At 38.6% G+C, this 9,652-nt stretch overlaps 1 protein-coding gene across 1 annotated transcript; it reads right to left on the reverse strand.

The window, feature by feature from the left end:
* Positions 1-714: 714 nt before the first annotated feature.
* Positions 715-3,128, reverse strand: LOC104488476 (parvalbumin, thymic CPV3). Its single transcript, XM_010133469.1, has 4 exons — positions 3,063-3,128; positions 2,562-2,694; positions 2,127-2,236; positions 715-740 (listed from the first exon to the last, which is right to left on the reverse strand). The coding sequence occupies exons 1-4, from the start codon at positions 3,121-3,123 to the stop codon at positions 715-717; spliced, it is 330 nt and encodes a 109-aa protein (XP_010131771.1). The 5' UTR covers positions 3,124-3,128.
* Between the last annotated feature and the right edge of the window lie 6,524 nt (positions 3,129-9,652).

Raw genomic sequence — 9,652 nt, forward strand, 5'->3', positions numbered from 1 at the left:
TGTTGAGAAAGCTCGAAAATACCACCAAGAAGATGTGTTTTGCTTTCCCTCTGCTTTTTAAAGGGTCAGAGTTGTCTGAAGCCTCAGGTTCATGTAGGCTTCCCTTTTTCTGCAGGAAAGCACGTGGGGTTTACTTTCTTGTTCTCTTAACTGGCTAATGTAAAAAGAGTAGTTTGAAATGGCAACAATCTCGTGCAGAAACCATTTAAGCAAAAATGTGTGATTGATTTTCACTTGGAAGTCAGTGAGAGATTTTATCCTTACCTGCCTCAAAATTATACCTGAGCTGCTAGTGTTCGATGAAGATCTGAGTCTTTTGAGAACTTGAAGCTTAATCCAGAAGGCCTATTGTAAACAGAACTCCCACTGATTACAAAAGATGTTCCACAGGTGAGGGTCTGATAAGATCAAGATCTTGGAGGGATTAACTCTCTTAGTTTAAGAATTCACGTTTCAGTTTAGCAGTCAGAAAAAACAGGCACAAGCTACTGTATATGGTAAGATTTTATTGGATATTTTTAAGGGAAGTGTCTGCTAAAGTAGAGTTTAGAACATGGTTAATGGTCCACGCAATGAAAAAAATCATTAGTGTTTCATTATGTTGCTAAGGCAATGAAAACTGTCAAGATAAATAAGGGACTCCTGAATTTCAGGGTTTTGGAGTGTCTCATGCAGATTCATCCCAGTTCTATCTTGTTTGGTCTTTTAGAGCCTCTAAGACTGCACCAGTTCCTGGAATTCTGTGAATGAAAAGAGAATATTTACAGGAGAAATAATTAACATGAAAGGATTAGGAGTAAAGATTAGTGGTTTATCGAGAGATATGGAATAGGAATGAACTGAAAACAATTACCTGATAGATGAGCAGAGGAGAAGAAACATGTAGAGAAGAGAGACATTGCCTACACTTCTCTTCTAAACAACAGATGGAAAGACAGTGTTTTACTGACATTCGTAAGGAGTAATAAAATGTTCAGGGCAGTTTTAGCCTTTTCTCTGCGCAATACTGCTCTTAGGCAAAAAAAATGGAACGACTAATACAGAATTAGAATTAAGAAGTAGTTAAGAGCTGAAGTAAGAGAATTAAAAGTGAGTTCATGAGTCTTACTAGCTGTTTGTAATGCTTCAGCAGTTAAGAAGTGTTGATTCGGAGCACAGTGTGAAGCCAGCAACGTTGTTCAGTTCCACGTGGCATGCTACTGAAGTGCGGTGTTCTACACTAAGGCCTGTTATTTGGAAGATCATGTAAATGTTTGGCTTCTGCAAGTTACAAGTATCCCATCAGTCCTGTCCCTGAACAACTGGAGTAGTATATAGATGGCTTCATAAATCAAGTGTGTTTGTTCTGGCACACTTCCTAAGGAACTGGGCTTAATCCCTTCCAAAGAAAGAAGCGGTAGCGTTGTGTCCTGCTGGCACAGCGACCAGGGAATCTGCACACCAGCACATTCCCTGTGTGCTACTCCCTAAGCCCCTTTCACGCTGGTCTAGGCAGCTTGTTTCTCTCACGGGGCGAGTTGCCGTTGGCTGCCAGCCTTTTGTGTAAGTGTGTGCTTCCCATTCCAAATGGGGCATGGAAATATGGAATTGTGAGATCAGGAGCTTTCTGCCCTGAGTAACCATTATATCACACCGGATACTGAACTAGGTGCTGCTGGCTCTTGCACATTGTGAGTGATTTCACTGACTGGTGGAAGTTCTCTTGGGAGGTGACTGCTGTAAATGACCCATGTATGTGCTGTTGGTTCTCCTGTGCAGAGCTGGTTCTTTTGTCCTTGATTTTACATTTGTGTATTACAAGAGATGCTAGTGCAGCCTTACATCAGAGTAAGTAAGTAGAAGGAGGAATAAGGGGCAGTTCCTTTCAAAACAGCTGGAAATTTGTCAGTGAATGGCAGAGGGAAAGCCCTTTAGGGCAGCCTAGGTGGTTTTTTTTGACTTGCGTGTGCAAAAGACATTGCAGAGATGAATCTGTAAGATCAGGGACTGTCACTCCCCTAAATAGGTTGCTGCTGTAGGGATAAAATTGCTGGAGGTACATTAATGTACCATTGACATAAAAGAGAATCACACTTCATTACAACACATCCTGAGGAGCCTTATTCTGTGTATAAGTAAGTTAATACCTTCAGCCCCGATTTTACCATCCCCATCGTGATCTGCAGCTGCCAAGAAGGTCTTGGTTTCTGAGGTGGTTAACATTCTGGCTCCACACTCAAACCTCTGGAGGAAATACCTAGGAAGAAAACAGCTTTGCTATGATTTTTTTTTTATTCTTTTATGCTGGCTGTATAATCAAACTGATAGCTATCTATAAATAAATTATTTACCACAACAGCCAAATCCTCCAAACACTGCTTTGTTTCACAAGCTAAATCTTAGTAATACACGTTTCTGCTTTGTGTGTCCAGCCTTGATAGAATTGATTCTGCCCACTACAGCCCCAGGGAGCTATTTTTTTCTATACTGACCATAACTTGTGCTCACATTTACACAACAGTTCTGGAAAGAAAAAAGTGCTGATTTTTTGATAGCCTCTAAATAGTTAACAAAATCCTTACTTGAGCTCGTCTTCCTCAATAAAGCCGCTTTGGTCGTTGTCGAGAATACGGAAGATCTCCTTGAGCTGGCTGCTACTCTTTTTAGACATCCCACTGATCTGAAAGAATTTTTTGGGACTAAAGGAATCTGGAGCTGAAAATAAATTAATAAATAAATTAACCCCAGACCACTGCTTTCATTGTTCCTAATGGTCTGAGGATGCTGCTTTTTTACATTTTAATTGTTCTAATAATGAGTGGTAGATAAAGCCTGACAAAGATGGAATTTTGCCATACTGCTCCATACCCTCTAAACATCAAAAAAAAAAAAATCACATGGGGATAAGTTACAAACTGACAATGTAAACCAGTCATGAACAGCTATACTGTGACAACTAAGTAAAAGAGATTACAGAAATCTGTTTACAGTTTGTGCTTGATCAGTATTCCTTTGGGACCGAATTAAACTTGCCACGTGTTACAGGAGATAATAGATTTCGAGAGTTCTATTTGTTTTCTCACCTTGGCAGTCCCGCAGAGCAGCAGCGATATCAGAAGGGCTTAGAATGTCTGTAAGGCTCATTTTAAACCTGTGCAAAATAGTATAGTGCAGATTTATGAAATGCAAATGCATCTAACATCATCTTGTGGGTTTTGTGTTTCCAAGAATACTCTGTGGCTAACAAGACTTCTAAGGGTACATGGATCTTCTTAAACTTACTGCTATTCCTAAACAAATTAGAAGATTTAGTACATTACTTCCTCAAACGTCACTGAAATAGTATTGTTAATCCTCTCATTGTTGATGAGAGGATTACATAAATGATGTTGTGAGCTGATGATCAGTTTTTTATCATTTATCTGCATCCTATTTAAGTACAGCACATTTTAAAACTCTGTGTAACCATTAATCTAATAACAAGTCTTACTGGAATTCGTGTTATCTGGTGACATAAATAACAGTGTAAGCAGTGGAAGAAAAAATATCAGGAAGGTTTCCTTCTGTTTCTCCCCCAAGAGTTCTGAAGAATAAAAAGAAAACTGATACTTACCTATATAAGGTCCATCCATATGTAATTCCAGCAATTAAAATACAAATCTTAGAACAATGGTTATTGTACTTACTGCTGGTGCAGCTCTGCACGGTAATTTCATTTAATTAATCTCAAGTCAGCTGCTCACCTTTATAGTTTTCTCACGTAGGTAAAGGAAAAATAGCTGAGGAGATACCAGGCAAAATAGCGATGTTGGCTGTGGCTTGCCACTCTGGCTTATAAAGGATTCAAAAGGTGACAATAACCACTACTTAGGTTACTCTTTCATGGATCAAGTGTTTGATGTGAGACCTAGCTCAAATTTCTTCCTTAACTAATTAAACTTTTCTTTCTATTTATATATCCTGAGATAATATGGACAAGACAAACAGTTTTTTAATAAATCCACTTGCGCTTAATTAAGTACGGCTCTGCCATCAAAACACAGCCTTTCAGCCTCCAGGTGCGCCAGAGGTTTCCAGTTAACCTCCCCCTTAAAGTTGCTCACTAGAAGATGACTCCAGCAGTCAAATCTTTATGAAAAGAAACTAGTTCGGTTTACCTAAGTCTGTTGATCCTTTGGAATGTGTAAAGGAGGTTGGAGATGAAAGATCAGAGGTGACAATGTGTCATTCTGACAAAGATAACTTGTCACTAGGATAGAGGAAAGCACGCTGTAATTTGGGTGATCTTTCTCCAGTAAGCTTCATTTCCTATTTCCTGACCGTTTTCTAAATTACAGTGCTGTCCCTAATCAGAGGCAGGACAGAAACCAAAGCCTTCAGTGACAGCAAAACTCTGAACTGAGGTAAAACTGAATAAGCTAATCTTGGTGCCTGTATTTCTTAGAAGATTATGTATAATCAGTTGGCCTATTTAAGAATCTATTTTGAAAATTTTAAATTATGTGAAATCAATATTAGACTTGCTTGAAGTTGCAGGAATCATACTTTGTCAGTGTGGAGATAGATTCGTGTACATTTTACAACACACACTCTCATACTCTATTTCCTATAAATTAAATTAAAATTATGGGTATTAATAAGTAGGGGTTTATTATCTATTTTAAGAGCATTAGTTTCGGGTAAAAAACTAAGAAAATTGGTAACAGCAGATGCAAGGTTCTCCTTCTCAGACAAAATTCTATTTCCATCTTCAACAGGGTTTGTGTGGGCAAAATTCTAGGATGAAGACTGATAAGAACCACATGTATTTTGATTGGAGTTTATTGTATAACAGTCTGTTATGGTATCTGAAGTGGTGTTCTAATACATCAGCATTGCTTTTTTTTTTTAATGAATGGAGATAGCATGGGACACTGAGTAATATTTTTTTTATAGTAGCAAAAGTTACAAACTATGCCGTGGAGTAGAGCAGTAATGTATCTAAGCCTTGGTGTAAATTAATGGACTGCAGTGGATTTACTCTTGATTGGTTTAATGAGAGTGAGAAAAGGAGAAAAGTATCATGCACAGCAAATGTTCCATAGCAGCTGTCTGAGTTTGGATAGAGCAATACAAAGCATAATTAACATGAAAAAGCAGACATCATTTAATGATACTTTGACCTTTTTTGATATCTCTTTTCTATGCGGAAGTAGGTGGCATAAACCACAAATAATCAGATTTAGCGTTAATCCCAAATATTAGCTGCCTGTTAATGAAAGAACACTCTCGCCTGTCTCTTTCGGTAGGAAGAATGTTCGTAGTAATCTGGAAGAACACTTTCCTATTAAACCTAACACCGTGGGCTGCTGTAGATTAGTATTGTCTGATTAACACAAATTGAACGATGCTGATTGTACAACTTGAAGATCTGATCTCAGATCTTTTGGTGTTCTTGTCTGTTCAGTCCTGTACGTTCATACTGATTTCTGTTTGAGGTCTTGCATGGTAGCATGTGTGATCTGTCAGACCGTGGCTGTGGGACTGAAGTGCTCACTGTGCTGTCTACAGGATCATCCTGAAATAGCTTTCATCCTTCTACATATCTTTTTGCACTCTGCTGTGAATTTGCTCCTTTATGATCATCTAAAGTTGATACAAGTTTTAACAGAAGGTTTTTTTACTGATTCTTTGTGACTTCTTTACTGCCAAGCTATTTCTAGCGAAAAGGGTTTTTTTAGACCTCTCTTGATAGTGCTACAGATGTCACTTTGTAGTAGGCTTCCTTTAGTTCTGCTCGCTGCTACACTCAGCTCATTGAACTGCTTCCTTTGCTTAAATTTTTGACTTAAATTTTTGACACTTGGTGTTAAAAGCTGATGAGAATGAAGAAATTGAAATGAAGGAGAGGAAAATCAAGGCAAGCAGGTAATAGTCAAGCTCAAAATATGCAGTTATTGTATTAAAATGTAATTGCCAGATGCTCAAAGAGTGGCATCTAGTCACTTCTGCACCCTGCTATGGCACACAGGATGCTGAACTGGTTTTACCTGTATTTAACATGTATTCAGTAGTAAAATAGCCGGAATTAGTACTATATTAGAGTTGGATCCCAACCAGAAGTGAGCTAATTGCTCCAGTGAGTTTACTATTATTGCTTACGAAGGGATCTTTTAATGTTTGAAATTCAATGCTGAGAACAAGAGTGATGCTAATCCTGGCTGAAAGATGGTTTACAAAAGCCTAAAAGAGCTGAATTTCAGAATCAAGTTGATGTCACTGTATATCGATACAGGTGGGAATCTAGGGTTACTGGGTTTTATTTATTTATTAATGACACCTCATCTGAAGGACAGGTTTCCCTTCGCTACAATTAGAATGAAATAATCAGGGATGAGTATGTTTATATAAAGGATGTCTTCATCAGATAATTTATTTTACAGCTAAATTATCTGCCTCTTTTCCGTACTTCTGGAGTATGTGTTAGCTTAGGTGATTGTAATCACTTCAGGGGTTCAAAACCAGAGATCTATAAAATAAGTTTTCCAAAAGATACAAGCAATGTAATGCTGTAAAGAAATTACCTAATAATGCAACCAGAACAGTAGCTGCCAGATAACGGGCAGTTAACAACAGGGCAAAATCTAGCACAGAATCTGAGTCCTGCAGTTCCCAGGAATGTTTTAGCACTTGTTCCTATGAAATTCAAGAAAAATTATTAATTTTTTTTTGCTTGTGTTTTGTTTTTTGCTCTACTAGGTACATCTGAAGGTGCTATTGAATTGTTCATCTGAAGATTTATGTACTTGCATAACTTCTGTTGTTTTCCCCTGAATATCTTTATGTACAGTATATACAGGAGTGTCAAAGTCCTTTTTTGTTAGTTTGGTTGGTTTGTTTCAGACTTCCAGAATTAATCTTGAAGGTGGAGTTCTGAGAAATCAGAACATTCATGTTGAAAAGTCCTTGCTAGGAACCTAAACGTATAAAACAACTGTTTTCAAATCACGTACCATTTACTTCTCTAATAAGCAGAGGGAAGTTGTGTTCTGGTGGGTCAGCGACAGGCTGTGCACTAGTTTTGTACACTTTGTGTTCTGTTTGGTATAAGGTTCAAACTTGACTAGCAGCGGCAATCAGCCAAGACATGACTTCAGGGGCATGCGAAAGAAACGTCAGCAGTTGTGTCAGGTGAGATCAGAGGAAGGTGTTAACCTGAGACCAACTACACCAGCGTGAAGAGACGCTGTAGCAGCAGGTTCTAAACCCGCACAGCTCCGTCTTTCAGCCCTGGTTGTGTTCGGGCCAGAACAGTTGTATTGTGATCCCGGACAACGGGTTCTACCTTTGTGAGGAGTTTGGAAGTAACTAAAACAGATACTCAGTTACTGTTGTGCTTGATCATTAATGTTAATGTCTCCGTGGTGATGGCAGAGAATCTTAGTGTGAATATAACCACAGGCACTGAAAAGGGCCTTTACAACAGCAGCAGTTCTATCCCGCCGCTTCAAGTTGTCTCTTAAGGCACATGCTTTAATCCTATAGAAATAATTACAGAATCCAGTTTGAATAGTTGCTTGGGCCGTAGTCTTTTACCATATTTAATAGAGAAGTTTCAGATCGTGGTTTAATGTTTGACTTTTTTGGTACCGTACATTATTGCAATGAAGGGTAAAATCCAGGCCTTGGAAACTTAGTGGCAAAGCTTTCTTTCTGCCAGAGCTCTGAGCAGGGGTCTGGACTGTAGAGTCCAAGATACAAGAGACATCCTCCAGCACTGTGGGCCTGGAGCTAAATGAAGACACGTTCTTCTCTCACGGCAGGAGAAGTTTCTTGTGTTCTTTCTCCAGTTTAAATTATGTCCTTGTCATTCTGAGTAGAGGAGATTGATTTCTGTTTGAAAAGGATGCCAGAATAGGGTAACATGACTGATTAATAGTGTAACCAATTCATAGCGATTGGTCTGATCAGCGTATTTTTTCTCTTATAAAGCTGTCCTGGCAGATCTCTGATAGCATTTGATACGCTGTGTGTCTGTTTTTAAATGCACTTGCAAGTGCTTCTGTGACTGAGTAACACAATTTTCTGTCTCTGATGCTAAGTCTGATCGTCTAAGGAGTTTTTGTCTGCTTTCAGCATTACAGACTGTGTCAGATGGAGTGATCTTTAAAAGTCTAAATAGTTCTGGCTTTCTGTGTATTTTAAGAATAACTTTGCCCTGAGGCTGGAGGCTGTGAAATAATCTGAATGCTGCCTTTTGAGACATGTAGAATATACGGACAGTGGTACTGTACTGTTACCAAAGGCTTTTTGTGCATGCATGGCTGTATGTCCCAGTGAACCACCGTGTAAGAAGCCGTGGTGAGATAAAGCCAATAGCACTGACGTGGTTCCAACTATTCCTGTATTCACTGCCTATCCTCAGCGATGTGTTTGGGATTTCTGGCATTGATTTCCACAGAAGGAGAATGTGTAACCCTTAGTGAGGTATCAAGTAAAAATACCTTATAATTAGAGTTAACCTTATTGAAACTAATCTTCAAAAGTCACTTGTTTAACAGAAATGGCCTTGTAAATAAAGGAGAAGCAGTTGTGCTGATCCAGGCAAGCGCTTAACGCGCATGAATAAGCATGTGAGAAAATTCTATTGACAGAAGACTTTAGAGGCTTCAGGGGCTCTGTGGAAAGGGTTGGACAGGAGCATTTGCCGGAGGCAGGCCATGGCCTCAGAGGTGGGAAGGTGGGATACTAGAAGTGTTCTGGCGTTAATTAGTTCAAGCAGACGGGATACTGGTTTAACTCCTTGTAGTGGAACAATAGTGCCATCAGGTGGGCAGGGAGCGGAGACATTCCTTGGAGAGTTGTGAATGCGTTGCTTTTTCAGTAATCTAGATTCATCTTGGATCCAACTGATCTATATTAAAGTTGTCAGCTTAATTAGTGCTAGATCCTGCCATTTAATTAGTGAATGAAACGTAATCAGTTGCGTAAAGAGTGACATAGAAATGTATGGAGCATTAAAGATACCTCTTGATTAGATACCATGGCTATCAGTTACCATAACCAGGTTTTACAGCTGGACTTTTTGTTAATTCTAGTTTTTTACAGCAGGCGCTGGCTATTTTTGCAAATATTGAAAATAAAATGACCCACAGAGATGCTTTTAATTTCTTCTTCTCTTAATATTTTACTCATATCTTTAATGCCCAATATTCAGGTGAGCAGAGTGATTCCAATTCATTCTCCCAATGGTATAAAGACCTTCTGCTTGAAACATTGGGGAACGTGCTTTAAGTAGTGCTTGCATGACTTCAAATGTTTTCCACCGATTCAAAATCACTTGCCAGCAGTTGTGCATGAGCTTCCAGGATACAAAATGTGTAAGCAGTAGGTTTGCAATAGGCAAGATTGTTTATGGAGCAGAATCTTGGTCTTTATCTTGTCTGCTTGTTAAGATTTGACTAGAGCTTGAAAGTCTGAAAAAGAAATAAAAAAGTAATAAAATGAGACCACATTTTGTAATCACATGATCAAAAAAATACTTTATTAATTTTTAGAGTTAAAATGGGAAACTGGTGATATTTCCTCTAATAACCATGAGGAGGTTATCAGATGTATACTCATAATAATAGATATTTAAGACTAAGGAAGTGCTGCATTGAAGTCTCACATTGTATCACAGTTCAACAGTAAA

This window comes from Buceros rhinoceros, unplaced genomic scaffold (assembly GCF_000710305.1).
Source record: "Buceros rhinoceros silvestris isolate BGI_N320 unplaced genomic scaffold, ASM71030v1 scaffold29573, whole genome shotgun sequence".
NCBI classification, from domain to species: domain Eukaryota; kingdom Metazoa; phylum Chordata; class Aves; order Bucerotiformes; family Bucerotidae; genus Buceros; species Buceros rhinoceros.